The 16788-nt window shown below is 45.6% G+C and overlaps 2 protein-coding genes across 2 annotated transcripts in view; both read left to right on the forward strand.

Moving 5' to 3' along the window:
- The window catches only part of LOC136628986 (zinc finger protein 420-like), a 457969-nt gene that overhangs the window by 334379 nt on the left and 106802 nt on the right, over window positions 1-16788 (forward strand). The gene's annotated exons all lie outside the window — the stretch shown is intronic.
- LOC136629012 (oocyte zinc finger protein XlCOF7.1-like) overlaps window positions 1453-16788 on the forward strand; it is a 45065-nt gene continuing 29729 nt past the window's right edge. The window contains exons 1-2 of the mRNA XM_066605117.1: window positions 1453-1572; window positions 3778-3842. Coding sequence (XP_066461214.1) covers window positions 1488-1572; window positions 3778-3842 — 150 coding nt within the window. The 5' untranslated portion in view covers window positions 1453-1487. The remainder of the gene's footprint in view (window positions 1573-3777; window positions 3843-16788) is intronic.

Consider the following 16788-nt stretch of genomic DNA (forward strand, 5'->3'; position numbering starts at 1 on the left):
AGGATGTAGACTCCTCTCTTTAAGAATAGTAAGTCCTAGTGACTGAAGGACCAGATCCCTCTGACCACCAGGATGTAGTCTCCTCCGTATAAGAATAGTAAGTCCTAGTGGTTGAAGAAGCAGAGATAGAATATTCAGCGATTTCATTTCCACATCGCATCTCGGTGCAATGCAGAAAAATATCGTTCATGTTTATTACCCTGTTCCAAAAAATGGGGTTCATATTTGTGCTGCTTCCAGTGATCAAATCTGGCATGATTTTCTTTCTCGTGTGAAGGCAGCCTGAATGCTGTAAAAGAGAAAAACTAATGCTAGAATGGCTGATCTGTAGGCGCCTCGCCTAACCAAACATGGAATAACAAATTATCTAGAAGTCCTAAATCCCCTAAAACAGCCCTAATACAAACTGCAGCTCAGCTATGTTGTTGGTTTTTGTGGTTTTTACATTGGTTCCTGTTTCCATTCAGGTCCCTACAGGACTGATTCATCAAAGATGGAGAAGGACAGAAACAAGATGGCGGAGAGTGTATTCAACCTCACCCTAGAGATACTCCTCCAGCTTACTGGGGAGGTGAGAGACTCTGATGATGTCACATTACATCATTCTTATCTGTGGTAATTACAGATGATGTCACTGGGGAGGTGAGAGATTCTGATGATGTCACATTACATCATTCTTATCTATGGTAATAACAGATGATGTTACTGGAGAGGGGAGAGATTCTGATGATGTCACATTACATCATTCTTATCTATGGTAATAACAGATGATGTCACTGGAGGGGGGAAAGATTCTGATGATGTCACATTACATCATTCTTATCTATGGTAATAGATGATGTCACTGGGGAGGGGAGAGATTCTGATGATGTCACATTACATCATTCTTATCTATGGTAATAACAGATGATGTTACTGGAGAGGGGAGAGATTCTGATGATGTCACATTACATCATTCTTATCTATGGTAATAACAGATGATGTCACTGGAGGGGGGAAAGATTCTGATGATGTCACATTACATCATTCTTATCTATGGTAATAGATGATGTCACTGGGGAGGGGAGAGATTGTGATGTCACATTACATCATTCTTATCTATGGTAATAACAGATGATGTCACTGGAGAGGTGATGGATTCTGGAAATATCTGTAGTGATATTTATTAATGTCTCCCCATATACAGGATTACATAGTAGTGAAGAAGACCTCTAGTGATGGCTGTCGGGCCCCTGTGTGTGATGGATGGGGAAGACCCCTGAGCCCAATCATGGGGCCCCCACCTCACCCCCTGATACATGAGGACATGAATGTACAGAAGATTCTAGAACTCACCAACAAGATGATTGAGCTGCTGACTGGAGAGGTGACGCTGCAGGGAATGCTGGGACATTATACAGTAACAGCACTGGAGGCTTCTGGGTGATGACTGTATATTGTGTTGTCAGGTTCCTATAAGGTGTCAGGATGTCGCTGTCTATTTCTCCATGGAGGAGTGGGAGTATTTAGAAGGACACAAGGATCTGTACAAGGAGGCCATGATGGAGACCCGCCAGCCGCTCACATCACCAGGTAATGGATGTATTTAGGATCATAGCTGTGGAGGGGTGATGTGGGGCATGTGCCCCTGGTGCTTGTAGGCAGGGAGCGGGGTGTGAGCCAGGCAGGACACTGTGCTAGTTGGATTAATAGATAAGTCGCCCACGCACCACGCAATTGTTGTTTATAATTGTATAATCAGAACGGCTGCTGTGTCTTCAAGCAGCAGGAGAATGTGGCTACAGAAGATCTCGGCTCCACCAGCCCTACAGCTACAGTAGCCGGCGGCAGTGCAGGGCTGGAGAGGTGCCTTGGCCCATGCTAACCCTGTCCCCCCAACCATCTCCACCAGATCCTCCGCTTTGCATTTAATCCCTGCAGGACCGGGGGAGGAGGGATCTGGCATCACCAGTAAGAGCTGCTAGGTTGTATCTACAGAGTGGATATCCAGCTTGGTGGGACTTGTAAAATATCATTGTCTGCCTTTATTGTTCTCTTAGTTTCATATTGGTAATTCGTAGAACCCCTCTAAATTGGTGAAGGGGTCACCAGTACGGCTATGGCTACATGGAGACTCTGGCCACAATACTCTTCTCATTGGAGTGTAATGGCGGTCAGTGCGGTTGTATCGCAGTTTGCTGTGATCCTACAATTACATGAAGCCCGCCTAGTTTGGACTACTTGTGATTGTCGGGGCGGGGGGAAAACTACAAGCCACAATGCATTCCCCTTCACAGAAGTAGTGGATGAAAGTTGTGTCGTGGATATCACCTATCTGGGTGTCAGGAAAGCCTTTGTACAGTTTCACATAAAGATGAATCTCTGAGCTCTTATTGGCTGCAGTCCCTGTGACGTCCCACAAACCGGGCGGGACTGCAGCTGTAAACTGAGCGGGGGAAGGGATAGAGCACCATGGTGGGACACAGCAGGAGGGGGGAGAGGTGAGTATATGACAGTTGGTTATGTTACTCAGTGGGGAAGGGGTTGCCCCCCCGATGGTACATCTAGGTGTTTATTATATAGTTTTTGGTATTATTACTCTCATTTAGTGCTTGTATTTTACTCTATAGAACATATTAATAATATTATGTTTTACTGCTACATTTAGTGATTTACCTGCATTATCATTTGATGTAATTTACTAACAAATGTAAGCTATAGTGTGGGTGACTTTCCGTTATCAGTCACTGGTGGGAGGGGTCAGCCAGCGGAGGGGATGTTCAGATATACAAGGCTTTTGCTTTCGGTGCAGGAAAACCTCTGGCCTTTACTATATTTTTTGGACTATCGGATGCACCCCGGCCTTACACAGCAGGAAATAGTGACATTAGTATAAAATATTTTTTTCCTAACTTCCCCAGAGTAGTGTCAGGGTTTGGTGTTGTAGGGTAGACAGGGGGTTAATATTTTATTATAATACTACAATAATAAAGGTGATGGGAGGGGAGCAACATTACGCCTGTCGGAATGAGCCCTATGTAGTTCTCCGGCACTGATGAAGTGCCCACATTGATCTTCTCTTTGGATGGCGGTCCTATGTTTGTAGCCAGAAGTTCTAATAAATGCTTGTTTTTATCCTCAGTGATGCTGGAGGACCACAAACTGGAATATATCCTCCTGCACACTTGTACACTCACTCCTGCCATCTCTGTGCACTGGGAGTTCACTGTGACACTGGACACCTGCATTCCTGACCTATTGTAGCAGTGATGTCCTCTGTCTACTTACTCTGCATTCACTTGTACATCATCTCTCAGTGGTAGCCCCCTCCCCAGTAATGCTTCAGCTCCAATAACTGTACATTATTACACAGCAAGGCTTCCTCCCATGACTTGTATGCTCGGTCTATAAGTTCAGCCTCGTCTCAGTGTCGCAGATTGCCTGTGTGCCGGGGATGGAGACGGGATTCAGCAGACTGAGTGAGGAAAGAGGAATAAGAGGGATGGAGAGAAGAGTGCAGGCAGTATCTGCGGGGGGGGGGCTAGGGTCAGTCACTCAAGGGTTACTCAGAGTGACAGCTCTCCGCTGGGGTCTACGAGGGGGAGACGCGTTATCACTGCTCTGTGCTTGGCTGTACCTGGGACAGGGAGGGGGAGACCATCAGATTATAAGGTGCAGGGAGACTTCAGGAAGATGGATGCTTGTAATAATATGTCTTATGGTCAGAAGAATCCGGTAATCATGTCTTATTATCTGTATGTGAAGAATGACTTCAGTGTCTCTTTATGTTTCCTGCAGTTCCATCCAGTAAGAGAAGCCCACCAGAGAGATGTCCCCGTCCTCTTCTTCCACAGGACCATCAGGTAGATGGAGATGTCCCTCTGATCTATAGAAGGCTGTGAAGCTCTTGCCTTCAGTCTTATTATGTCTTCTACTTGTGTAATAAAGATAGTGGAGATGGCAGGATCAGTAATAGTGGCCCCCAGTAGCAATATTGACCCCTATAGTACCCTAGTACTAAGTCTTATTAGATGTCTTCTACTTGTGTGATGAGGCCGGTGGAGATGGCAGGATTACCGCTGACCAGAGACATTGGATCAGTTGTGTCAAACTCATTGTCACCGAGGGCCACATCAGCGTTACGGTGGCCTTCAAAGGGCCAGTTGTAATTATAAGACTGTATAGTAATAGTTTCCATGATATTGATCCAAGAAGTAAGTCACCGCAGTAGTAATAGCATCCTCTATAGTGACCCCATTAGTATTTGGGTCCATCACCGTGGCCCCAGTAGTAATACTGCCTTCTATAGTTGCCCTAGTACAAATAGTGAAGCCCCCTATTGGACTCTGGCATTGCCCTCACCTATCTCTGGTCCGGCAGCCACTGGTTAGTCTATGACTGCTGACCTTTTCCCTCAGCGTCTGTGCTGCTGGAGATGTCGGCGGTCACAGACTCAGCAGCGGCTGCCTTGCTGGGACTGCAGGCTGGATGAGTGGAATGCCTATTGGGGGCTACGTGGCTGGTGGGTCACATAACATGAGGTAGCAGACTGGATTCGGCCAGCGGACCTTAAGTTTGACATGTTTGCATTAATTGAAAGAACGATCAAGGTCCACTTTTGCTAAAACTTGATCATTTTAATGTGATAGTTTCACAACTCATCAGGCTGAAGGTAAACAATGAAGTTGTATTGTGAACCCTGTAATACATGCAGGGAACATCTCTAAAGCTGAAAACATGGCTGACAGTTATATAATAGAAAGACAATGTTTATAGCTTTACCTTAAAGTGCCGCCATGGTGAAAACACATATTTCCATCCCTGCGCCCCTCATCTGATTGTCTGCCGTACTCTGAACCTGCCCTATGTGTAGTAAAGTCACTTCCACACAGTGCAGCCTCCTCTCTGATGCTTATCAGGCACCATATTCATGTTGGGATTTTTTCTGCTTTCTCTTTCATTTTTCTAAGCTATGAATGCTGTGATGCGTCAGCACAACATCACATGAGCCGCTATTGTCAGTACCATCTCTGCCTGCTGGGAGGTATTATCAGTATTCATCTAAATAATCATCGGGTAGATGGAGATAATCCCCATAATCTGTAGAAGGGCTGGAAAGCTCTCTAGTTCAGTCTTACTTTTTTTTTAATAACTTATCACAGGACGGATCCCTAAAAAATAACTTTTATTTGGTTGTTTTAAAAAATGGTCCAAAAAAGACCAACAAATACATATATATGTGTAAACACTGCCTTAAGTCCATAAGTACTGGATCACCTATCTATTGGGTCCCCTGTTGTGCTGTAGACACCCAACCGGAACCAAACCAGTACCTTTGTGGTTCTAAGGGCCTTTCTTATAAGGGTCCAACGGTATATTAATACATAGCAAGGTGAAAGCATGTGGAGGCACCACCTATACATGGACGTTTGCTCCATAAGAATAGACTTTATGGAAACCTCATAACCCAAGTTCTGGTGTCCAGGTGGTGGAAGCACCGTTGTACTCAAACACTCCTAGGTGAGCAATGCTCCATCTGGATGGTTACTGTTGCTGACAGAACTCAAAATTAAGGGGCTCCCCAGCTTATGACAGATGGGGCCTCTCCAGAAAAGCGTCTCTCACCCACATCTTCAGCCCAACCTTGGTGATGGTTAGTGTTGGATCACAGACATTTATTAGCATCCATTAACCTACGCCTGAGATGGATAGGGGTTATTTCTCTTCTATTGTAGATATAGTTTCAGGGATAGATTCAGATTCGAATATATACTGAGTTTTTCAACTATAGGTCTTTGAATCTCTGGTTTACTCTTATAATCGGCATGCTGAGATTGATTAATATGCAGCACGTTATATTGACATCTTTCTCTGGTGAAATGGGGTCCGCATTGAATGACAGATCTATCCTGATATCTTTTTGAACTGTCCCGGTCTCTGTTACTGAGCTAAGAAGACATTGCCATCATGTAATTGGTCACGTGTTGCACAATATTCGCACCCCTTTGCATGTCATCAATCAGGGCACTCATATTGGTTTGATCTGCGCTTGTCTGTTGTGACGCGACCCGCGCATGCCTACGACTAACGTCTGGATTTATGAATGATAGGTGAGTAACGGAGTGCCTATGTCGCTACCGTTATGTGATTTTGCGGTTTTAGCAACGATCACTTGACATCTTTGGACGCAGCGGCATCTCTTCTCCATGGACCATCTATGTCAACACTGGTGCTCAGCAAAAGTTGTTTAAGCCAGAGCTTTTGTTTCTCTTGGGCGTGCTCTCCGCAGCCCATTCTGCACCCGGTATGATTTGATTGGTACAGAACTACTTATCATGCCCATTGGAGAGGAGTAAGACCGCTATTTAGTCTGCACGATTCTGACAGAGCAGCATATCCTCCAGTCTACCATCAAGGCCAGAGGTGCTATCTCTCTTATCTCTCATATAACACCATCTTTTGTAGGGCTGACAGCTTAATTTCATATAGTAGAAACTTTAAATCTCTCTGAGTGACCGTTCCAGGGGGGGATAATGCCGGCTTGCTGATGTGGTTTCACAAACGAGGACCTTCCTTCTATCCTACAACCCATTATTGCTGCAGAGTCTTTTCTATAGCAGTATAGGTCTCTGCCGTGACTCTCACACCAGCTTACTTATCCCTGTGCAACTTTTTGCCCATATGAGCTTTCTGACTGGCTTTTACTCTGACATTTTTAAGTCTATGTCAAGCCGGCACATTAGGGGTATACACTGCATTTCTGTCTTTCACCACTTCTTTGAGTTCTGCGATTTTAATGTTCATGGTGTCTTTGATTGTATCAAGCCATCTGGCTCTTTGTCATCCTGATCTTCTCTTTCCATTGACTTGCCAAGCATCAGTCCTGTCTCCAGTGAGTTCGCGCGTATCTCCTGGCCATAAAAAGAGAGCCGCTGTTTAATGATTTTTCCCTTCAGTGATATTTTCAGCGTGACTTGATCTAACACGACCTTGTTCGTAGTCATGGCAGTCCAAGGTATCCGTAGCATTCTCCTCCAGCACCAAAGTTTGAACGTGGTAATTTTTCTTCTGTCTGTTTTCCTGACCGTCCAACTTTCACAACATACGTCGTTATGGTGAAGACGATTGCATTTACCAGTTTGGTTTTGTGGCAATATCCTTGCTTTTCCAGATCTTTTCAATTCCTTACATTGCAATTCTACCAAGTGTAATCCGTCTCTTGATCTGCGTCCAGATTGCCCTTTCTGATCAATTTTGCATCCAAGGAAGACGAAATCTTGGACCGACTCGACTTCTTCATTGCTGATTTTTATGTTCACTGAAACATTACCTACCGTGGTCATGACTTTCGTTATCTTGCTATGGTATAGTCTCATTTGTGTTACGATCGTGTGGGCAAACTAAGCACGGGGCCCACACGATTGTGACCAAAGAGGAGGATTGGGTACGCACACGGGTTTCAAGCAAACCTCCACTGTGCTACCGGGAGGTTGGCATGGCCCTACCTAAGCGGGGACATTGCCCCAATAAGGGCAGCCCAGCAGTCTTCGGATCTGGGCCCTCGCTGATCCTAGGAGTCACGCACCAGAACAGGATACATACACAAGCCACATGACAGGGACTGTACAACAGGACACACAGAGCCAGAATACACAGCATACAGCAGCCAAAATGCAACCACTGGTAACAGAGGATAAGCTGAATATAAATACCAGGTATTAGTTGACATTTTGTACAAAACATAAAAGCTAGCAGGCCACTTCACGGCTCCTGGTTATACTGCTAGTCCCTACACTAACCAGGAGTCCATCAGAGTGGACACAGTTCACACAGAACGCTACAACAGGACATTACACAGATCGCAGGTAATACAGCAAGCTAACACAAAACTGACAGAATATAAACATACAAACAGACCTGAACCAGCAAGACACAGATCACACAGCAAGCTTGCAACAAACAAGGATTCATGACTGCTCACCCTGAACACCAGACAGACTGACCAGGAGCTGGGTTTATATTTGAGCACAGACCCAGGAGATTGGCTTGCAGGAAGTACCACACCCAGCCAGCTCAATCAATTAACCCTGAAAGTGCTGTGCTGCTGGAAGCACAGTAGTACAACATGTCTCAGCAGCACAAGTAACAACTTGTTTGTTTTTCTTTTGCACTCCTTGGATGAGGTATTCCAGGTCCTTTTCACTTTCCACAAGCAGGGTTGTGTCATCTGCGTATCGAAGGTTGTTGACATTTCTGCCACCGATTTTTGACTCCGATTTTCTAATTTTTTTTCTTCAGTATATGCACAGAAGAATCAATTTCTCCTACATAATTTGTTAAACGGCCAAAACTTTCAGTATTAATCTTTTTACTAATTATATAGTTAAAGAACAGTTTTACTCTGTTTGGCAAGAAGTCTCACTGTCTCCATCTTTGCTGCTTTCTATCTGCTTCTCATCTGACATTTCATTTTCCTCTGTGCATATACTGAAGAAAAACTATGATCCCAGGTGCGCAAAAAATCTATCTAGGAGTCCTCCTAGATTCCCACACCCAGAAATCACGGCTCCCCCCTTCCAAGGAAAAGGACCTCATCCAATCAGTATCGTCCCTATGCCAGGCAACGTGAGTTTCCATTAGGGACGCAATGAAACTTCTTGGCCTAACAGCCTGTATACAGATAGTCCCATGGGCCTAAGCTCATACTCAACAGCTGCAACACTTTATCCTTGCCTGCTGGGACAAAGAGCAGGCCTCCCTAGATAATAAGGTGAGCCTGTCCATACAGGTTAAACAGTCCCTACACTAGTGGACTTCCTAGAACAGCATTAGCAAAGGTACCCCTTAGTTACAAGAGCCCTCCATATCTGTTATGTTGGTTGCAAGCAAGAGAGGGTGGGGAACACAAGTAACTGAACTAACCTTTCAAGGAACCTGGGACTCCTGAATAGTTGCATGCTCATCTAATTCTAGAGAGTTAAGGGCGATATGGGAGACCCTTTATGTGGCAGATCCCCACCTCGGAGGAAATCATGTCAGAATCCTGTCCGATTACGTGACAGCCTTATCGTTTATTCGTCACCAGGGCGGAACACAACAACCCTCCTTCAACCGTTGATTGCAATTCTGGGTAAAAGTCGCAAACCTGTAACCACAGCTATATACAGCAAAGTGTGTAGGAAATTCTAGGAATACTGTAACCTAGAGCCAAGAGAGGCACCAAGCGTAGAAGGGTTTAAGCCCTAGAACCCTAAAAGTGCAAGTGGCAGTGTTGGGGTCCTGTCTGAATTTTCCCTTAGAAGAATATTGCTGGGTCCACAGGCTCCTAAAAGGGGCTGACAGACTCTGGCCTTTTATCAGGGAAACTTTTTCAACCTGGGACCTAAACTTGGTCCTAAACCGTTTCGGTAAGCCACCCTTCGAACCCCTCTCGCAACTTCCCATAAGATTACTTACACTTAAAGGAGATGTCCCGCGCCGAAACGGGTTTTTTTTTTTTTAAACCCCCCCCCCGTTCGGCGCGAGACAACCCCGATGCAGGGGTTAAAAAAACCACCCGCACAGCGCTTACCTGAATCCCGGCGGTCCGGTGACTTCAATACTTACCGCTGAAGATGGCCGCCGGGATCTTCTACCTTCGTGGACCGCAGCTCTTCTGTGCGGTCCACTGCCGATTCCAGCCTCCTGATTGGCTGGAATCGGCACGTGACGGGGCGGAGCTACACGGAGCCGCTCTCTGGCACGAGCGGCTCCATAGAAGAAAGCAGAAGACCCGGACTGCGCAAGCGAGGCTAATTTGGCCATCGGAGGGCGAAAATTAGTCGGCACCATGGAGACGAGGACGCTAGCAACGGAGCAGGTAAGTATAAAACTTTTTATAACTTCTGTATGGCTCATAATTAATGCACAATGTACATTACAAAGTGCATTATTATGGCCATACAGAAGTGTATAGACCCACTTGCTGCCTCGGGACAACCCCTTTAAGGTCTCTCTCCTGGTGGCCATAACCTCGCCACGGAGAGAGGGAGAATAACAGGTGCTGTCCTGTGTTGAACCCCATATGATAGTGCAAGACGATAGAAATACTTTTTAACTTAGACCCTGCTTTTCTTCCGAAGGTGGTTTCTAAATTTCACAGGGAACAGACAATTATCCTACCCTCTTTCTTCCAAGATCCCCGTAATGACATAAAAAGGGAATTCCATAATTTGGATGTCAGGAGGGCTGTCCTAGCATATCTAGAGGCTACCCAATCTTTCTGAAAACACAATCTTTTTGTTCAATTTCAGGAACCAGGCAAAGGAAAGACAGCATCTAAGGCTACCATAGCCAGATGAATCAGGGGGGCCATACAAAGCCCGGGGTCTAAATCCTTCTGAAAATATCAAAGCCCACTCTGCAAGATCCCTTTCCTTCTCGGGGAAAAAGAAAGTACAGGCCTCTGCTGAGCAAATTTGCAAAGCGGCTACCTGGTCCAGTCTGCACACGTTTATAAAACATTATAGGGTTAATCTACAATTTAACAAAGATCTGACATATGGATGGAAAGTCCTCCAGGCAGTAGCCCCACCCTAAAAATACTGATAATTTGGTATTGCTCCATGTGTAAAGGAGCCGTTGTGATGATGACTGGGGAAAGAAGGGATTACTTACCGGTAGTCCTTTTCTGGGAGTCATCACGCCGGCCCATAGCGCCCTCCCCTATAGAATATTCCTGTTCTTTTCTCAATACAAAAAGATACCGAATAAATGGAAAGTTTTGGTTCAGTATACACTGTCCACCATAATAATTTGAAGTCACTGAGGAGATGGTGGAGGGGAGGTGCTTTAAAGGGGTTGTCCCGCGGCCAAAACGAAAAAATTTTCACACCCCAGTCCCCCATGTTAAGCAAGCATCACAAACTACCCATGTAAATCGGATTTTTAGAGCGTTTCTACTCACCATGAAGCTGTTTCATGAAGTTATAAAAATCTTCTTCCAAGATGGCCGCCGTCATTTCCCAAGGTGCACCGCTGGTCTTCTCCCATGGTGCACTGCGGGTCTTCTCCCATGGTGCACCGTGGATGTTCTTCTCCAGTCTGAGCTCCACTGCCGATTACAGCCACCTCATTGGCTGATCGGCACCACGTGACGGGGGCGGAGCTATGCAATGATGCTGAGAAGGGGGAGGAGCCAGGATGCAGCTCGTGAGCCCAGACCATCCAGAAGAGAAATCTTCAGTGCGCAACCGTGACTGTTCGTGCGACCAGAGAAGAAGTTTAGTCATCGCCATGGAGACGGGGACGCCAGCACCGGAGGGGGTAAGTGTATAACTTCTGTATGGCCAATATTTAATGCACGATGTATATTACAAAGTGCATTAATATGGCCATACAGAAGTGCATAACCCCACTTACTGCCGCGGGACAACCCCTTTAAGGCTCTTCCTGTCCCTACGGAAGTCAGAGGGCATCCTCCATGTGTAAAGGGGCCGTCGGGATGAAAAAAAGTACCACCGGTAAGTAATCCCTTCTTTTTCTTCAATATATGCACAGAAGAAACAATTTCTCCTACATTATTTATAAAGGGCCAACATTTCAGTATTATCTTTTTACTAATTATAGTTAAAGAACAGTTTAGGGCTAGTTTTACTGTCTTTTGCAATAAGTCTCTCTGTCTCCATCTTTGCTGCTTTTATTTGCTTTTTAAGTTTTTTTTCGCTTATTGGTCATAGGTTTCGCTGTCTTCTTGTTTTAGTAGTTAAACTCTTTATTTTTGCTGTTTATTGCCCTTCTTATATCTTTATTATTGGCTTTCTCCCATTACTAAGTCTTTTATTCCTGTAAGGTATAAAACTCTCAGAGTAAGTAATTAGGATGTTTTTAAACATTTCTCATGCATTGTTCATACTCTAATTTTTGAGGACATCATCCCAGTCAATAAGGTTAAGGGCATCACTAGGCTGATCAGACTTGGCCTTCCTAAAATTGAGTATTTTCATAACTCCCCTATAAAACTTTCCACCCCATCTTTTCCCCTATATCTCTAGTTGCCCTTCCTTCCAGTCCCTAATTTAAAAACTCCTCCAAACTTCCAGCCATCTTCTCTCCTAACACAGTTGCACCCTCCCCATTAAAATGCAGTTGATCCCTACGGTAAGAGCCTGGAGATAACAGGAAAGTCGGCCCAGTTCTCCAGGAACCCAAAACCCTCCTTCCTGCATCAACTTTGGAGACACTTTTTTACCTCCCTAATCTCTCATTGCCTTCTGGGGTGTGCTCATTTAGGTCCAGGATCAGGGTTTCTAAATGTGCAACACGCTCACATCTTGTCCAGCAGTATGCACCCCCGACCAGCTGTTCATTCACTGAATACATGGCACAAGAGATACTCTGGATGGCATTGTCAATCATGGAGCACATTCTAAATGGGGACCGTACAGACAGATTAGATGAAAGTAATATATGCAAAAATTCAAATAGATAAACCATAATAAAATGCAAATGACTTTCCCAAAGTCCCTGATCCCAAGTCACACTTAGGACTCTGTACAATTATGCCAGCCCCGCACGCTCAGTTGGCCCCGCTCGCTCACTCGGGTTTAGGTTGATAAAACACTTAGCTCTAGCACTTCTGTTCCTCCTAAGGGTTTTGGTCTGGATACAAGAATACAGCTTATACATCCCCCACACATGCATATCGGTTTTACATCACAGTATAGAGTGGACATATAGGGCTAGAGGTAGCAGTCATTAATAAGGTATAATTAGATACATACTTTATTGGAACCTTATGAATTGCTGGTTTGTTCTCTCTTGATATTGAGGTATACCCTCCATATTATTCACTTTCAGTTCACCCATTGGGTAAATTCAGTTGTACCAGGCCGAAAGCATCCAACCATTTACCCCTATATCATGTAGAAAGGCTAGAGTACCATACACTCTATGGACCAAATATATTTGTGACCGTCTATGTGATTCACTTAGTAAAGTATCGTTGAACAATCCATTGTGGCGAATTATGCTGCAAATAAAGCAGTCTGGGGTTAAATTTGAATAAAAAGGAGTTGTTACCTTTTAAGGGTTAACAGTAAGAGTGGGAGGGGTGGCACATTCTGCAGAGGGACATTGGTACATGCAGTCTGAGGAGAATCTAACACTCCTCTATGTGTAGACATATTTTATTTCTCGATTCCTCTGAAGTAACCATGACTTCATAAAATTTCCCATGCGAACAACACGTAAACGACTGTATCAAATTAACTTAGGTGAAGCCGGGGATATCAGCTAGTGAATTTATAACCTTCACGGAAGCTTTAATTGATTGCAAAACACTGCTAATTGCAAAGAATTATAAATGTTAATCAAGGATTTTAGAGATGGTTAACATGATAAGAGAGAAAGTTTACTTTAACCATCTAAGGGATAGTAAGCAGAGAGGGTGTGATCTGGGAGGAGGGTATTACTACCTTAAGAGTTGACCTCACTACTACTGCTAAGGTTTAACCCCTTAACGACTGCCCCATCGGGAAACTACGTCCTGCCTAAGTGGGCCTTAATCCTAGAGGACGTAGTTTTATGCATCCTCTTTGGATTGATGCCCACTTGCCTGAGGACGTGACAGCTCCATGCTGTCGGTGCCCGCAGGTAGCCGACAGCATGGAGCTGTCATCCCAGGATGCGGGCAGTCCCCCCCGGCATTGCGATGTTGCGATATCCAATGGATAGCGCTGATCGCAAAAAAGTAAACAAAAAGTGAAAAAAAGATGAAGTTTCAGCTCCCCTCATGGATCGCAACCATGGGGGGCGCTGAAACTGCTCACCGAAGTCCCCGGCGGTCCCCTGCTGTCCCCGGCGATGTCGGCGGCCCTCCGGTGTATTCTGCGCATGCGCGCCAGGAGAAAACTGGCGGCGCATGCGCAGAAGCGGCAGTCGCCCGGGAAATTTAAAATTTCCCGTCTCCCGGCTACCTGCAGGTAGCTGAGAGACAGGCGATGCCGCCGGGGACCGCGGTGACCGGTCCCCGGAACCGCGATCGCCGTTTACCGGAGGTAAACGGCGATCGCGAAAAAGTTGTAAGAAACAAAAGTTTCACCTCCCCTCATGGATCGGATCCATGAGGGGAGGTGAAAATACTTACCCCCGTCCTCCGAGATGTTCCGTGGCGATCTGCCATTGCCGCGGGACTCTGCGCATGCGCAGAAGCCCGGATCGCCCGGGAGATTTGAAATCTCCTGGCGCCCGGCTATCAACAGATAGTCGGCCGCCGGTAGATGTCAGCGGTCCCCGATTCTGTGATCGCTGCTATCCCATGGATAGCGGCGATCATGGAAAAGTTGTAAAAAGTTAAAAAGTGTATAAGTTTCATCTTCCCTCACGGATCGGATCTGTGAGGGGAGATGAAAATAGTCCCCAAAAGTCCCCAAAGCCCCCCAAATTGCCGAAAATAACGGCAAAACTGCCAAAATGGCGGCGCATGCGAAGTAGAGCCTAAGGCAAAAGTTGCCTTGGGCATAGTGACTTGCAGGGACGAAAGTGATTGGTACCTGCTGACATGGGTGGCTGTGATAAACCTATCACAGCCATCCATGTCATTTGTTTAGTAAATATCGCACACGATGAGTCCTGCGTATCTCTCCCGTCACTCAGAGTGATTTGTGACAGGAGAGAGATAGCTGAGAAAAATCGTGTGCGATATTCATTGAAAAAACACAGAAAAAACCCCCGCCGCTGTCCCATATTTACCGCCCCTCGTACCCTTATTACCCCTCTACACCCGCGTCTGTTTTTTTTTTAATTTTGGGGGGGTAAAATATATATTTTTTATTTTGTCTACCTCCTCACCCTGTCTTCGCCGCCCCTCATACCCTAATTACCCCACTATACCCACGTCTGTCTTTTTTTGTGGGATACATTATTTTTTTTCATTTTTTTTTTTATGTCCATTTTTAAAAAATTTATAAAATGGATCGTAGCCGCTATACCGCAGAGCAGGCGTATGCGATGCTCTTTGCGTCAAGCTCCGGTAGTGAGGCTACCAGCGAGTCGGAGTTTTTTTTAAGCGACGACTCAGCCTCTAGCGCTGTAGAGGCTGAGGTAGTTGTTGGGGCAGCAGGGCCAAACATTGTGGCGCCTGCGACTGCGTGGAGTAACGCAGATGAATTTTTGCCCCGCATCCCCGCATTTACCGCCACGCCTGGCATAAATGCGGACGTCGCTAATTTCACTCCATTTAATTTTTTAAATTTATTCATAAGTGATGCCGTCCTGGATCTCATTGTCCGGCAGACAAACACTTATGCCGGACAGTACATAACCGCGCACCCCGCATCGTTATACTCCAGGACGTGGACCCCCATTGACATCCCAGGAGTTAAAAAATTCCTGGGAATTGTCCTTCTTATGGGACTCGTTAAAAAACCATCTTTACGGTCCTACTGGTCTGCTAGCGCCGTTCACGCAACACCTGTGTTTGCATCAGTAATGCCCCGCCAGCAGTTCGAAAACACCATGCGATTTTTCCACCTCGCCGATAATACACAAATTCCCCCCAGAAACGACCCCGAGTATGACCGCTTGTCTAAGTTGAGGCCCCTTATAATTCTATTAAAAGATTATTTTAAAAACGTTTACACCCCAGAAAAAAATTTGGCGGTAGACGAGTCACTCATGAGCTTCAAGGGCCGTCTATCTTTTCGCCAGTTCATACCATCAAAACGCGCTAGATATGGTGTGAAACTATATAAAATATGTGAAAGCGCGAGCGGATATACATCCGATTTTTTTATTTATGAGGGTAGAGACCGCCACCTAAATCCCCCCAATTGTCCAGAAGATATCGGCGTGAGTGGGAAAATCGTGTGGGAGCTTGTGGGCCCTTTTTTAAATACAGGGTACCACATTTACACGGACAATTATTACACCAGCATCCCCCTGTTCAAGGCATTACATGACGCAGACACAGGTGGCTGCGGAACGGTGAGCAGAAATAGAGTAGGGTTCCCACAACCCCTGGTTTCAAGACGTGTGGACAAAGGAGCATCTTACGCGCTGGCAAAGGACCCCTTACTTGCGATAAAGTGGTGCGACAAAAAGGATGTTTATATGCTGTCCACTGTTCACACAGACGCCTGCGTTGCAGTAAGGGAGAGGGGGGCTGCAACGCAGAAAATAAAACCGGTCTGTGTGACTGATTATAATAAATTTATGGGGGGGGTCGATTTATCCGACCAGGCTCTACAACCGTACTTGGTTAAAAGAAAGACGCGTGCGTGGTATAAGAAGGTAGCGATCTACCTAATACAGATGGCTACCTATAACGCGCACGTCCTCTATAAGTTATCTGGGGGCATCCTGAGCTTCCTCCAGTTCCAGGAGGAGCTCATCGAGCATCTATTATTTGAGACCACCGCACCTCGAAATGCATTGGAATCTGAGGAGGTGCGAAGGCTCACAGAGCGCCACTTTATGCACCCCATCCCGGAGACTCCGGGCAAAAAATACGCTCAAAAAAGGTGTTGCGTCTGCACAAAGCAAGGGAGGAGGAGCCATACACGTTTTTATTGCCCCACGTGCCCATCCCACCCTGGCCTTTGTAATTACCCCTGTTTCGAAATTTATCACACCGTTTTACATTATTAATTTTACTTTTTTAATTTCTTTATCACTTATGCCGCCCTATAACTTATTGTCCTGAAACACCAAAAGGAGGGGGGGGGGGGGAGTGTTCTTTTTAGGGAGTCATTTTTATTTAGTTGCGCCCTGAAATCCAATAGGTAGTCCCTCCATTATAGGCCTAGCAATGTGTCCTGTATGCAAATTGGA

The sequence above is a fragment of the Eleutherodactylus coqui genome, chromosome 5 (genome assembly GCF_035609145.1).
Source record: "Eleutherodactylus coqui strain aEleCoq1 chromosome 5, aEleCoq1.hap1, whole genome shotgun sequence".
In the NCBI taxonomy this organism is placed as follows: domain Eukaryota; kingdom Metazoa; phylum Chordata; class Amphibia; order Anura; family Eleutherodactylidae; genus Eleutherodactylus; species Eleutherodactylus coqui.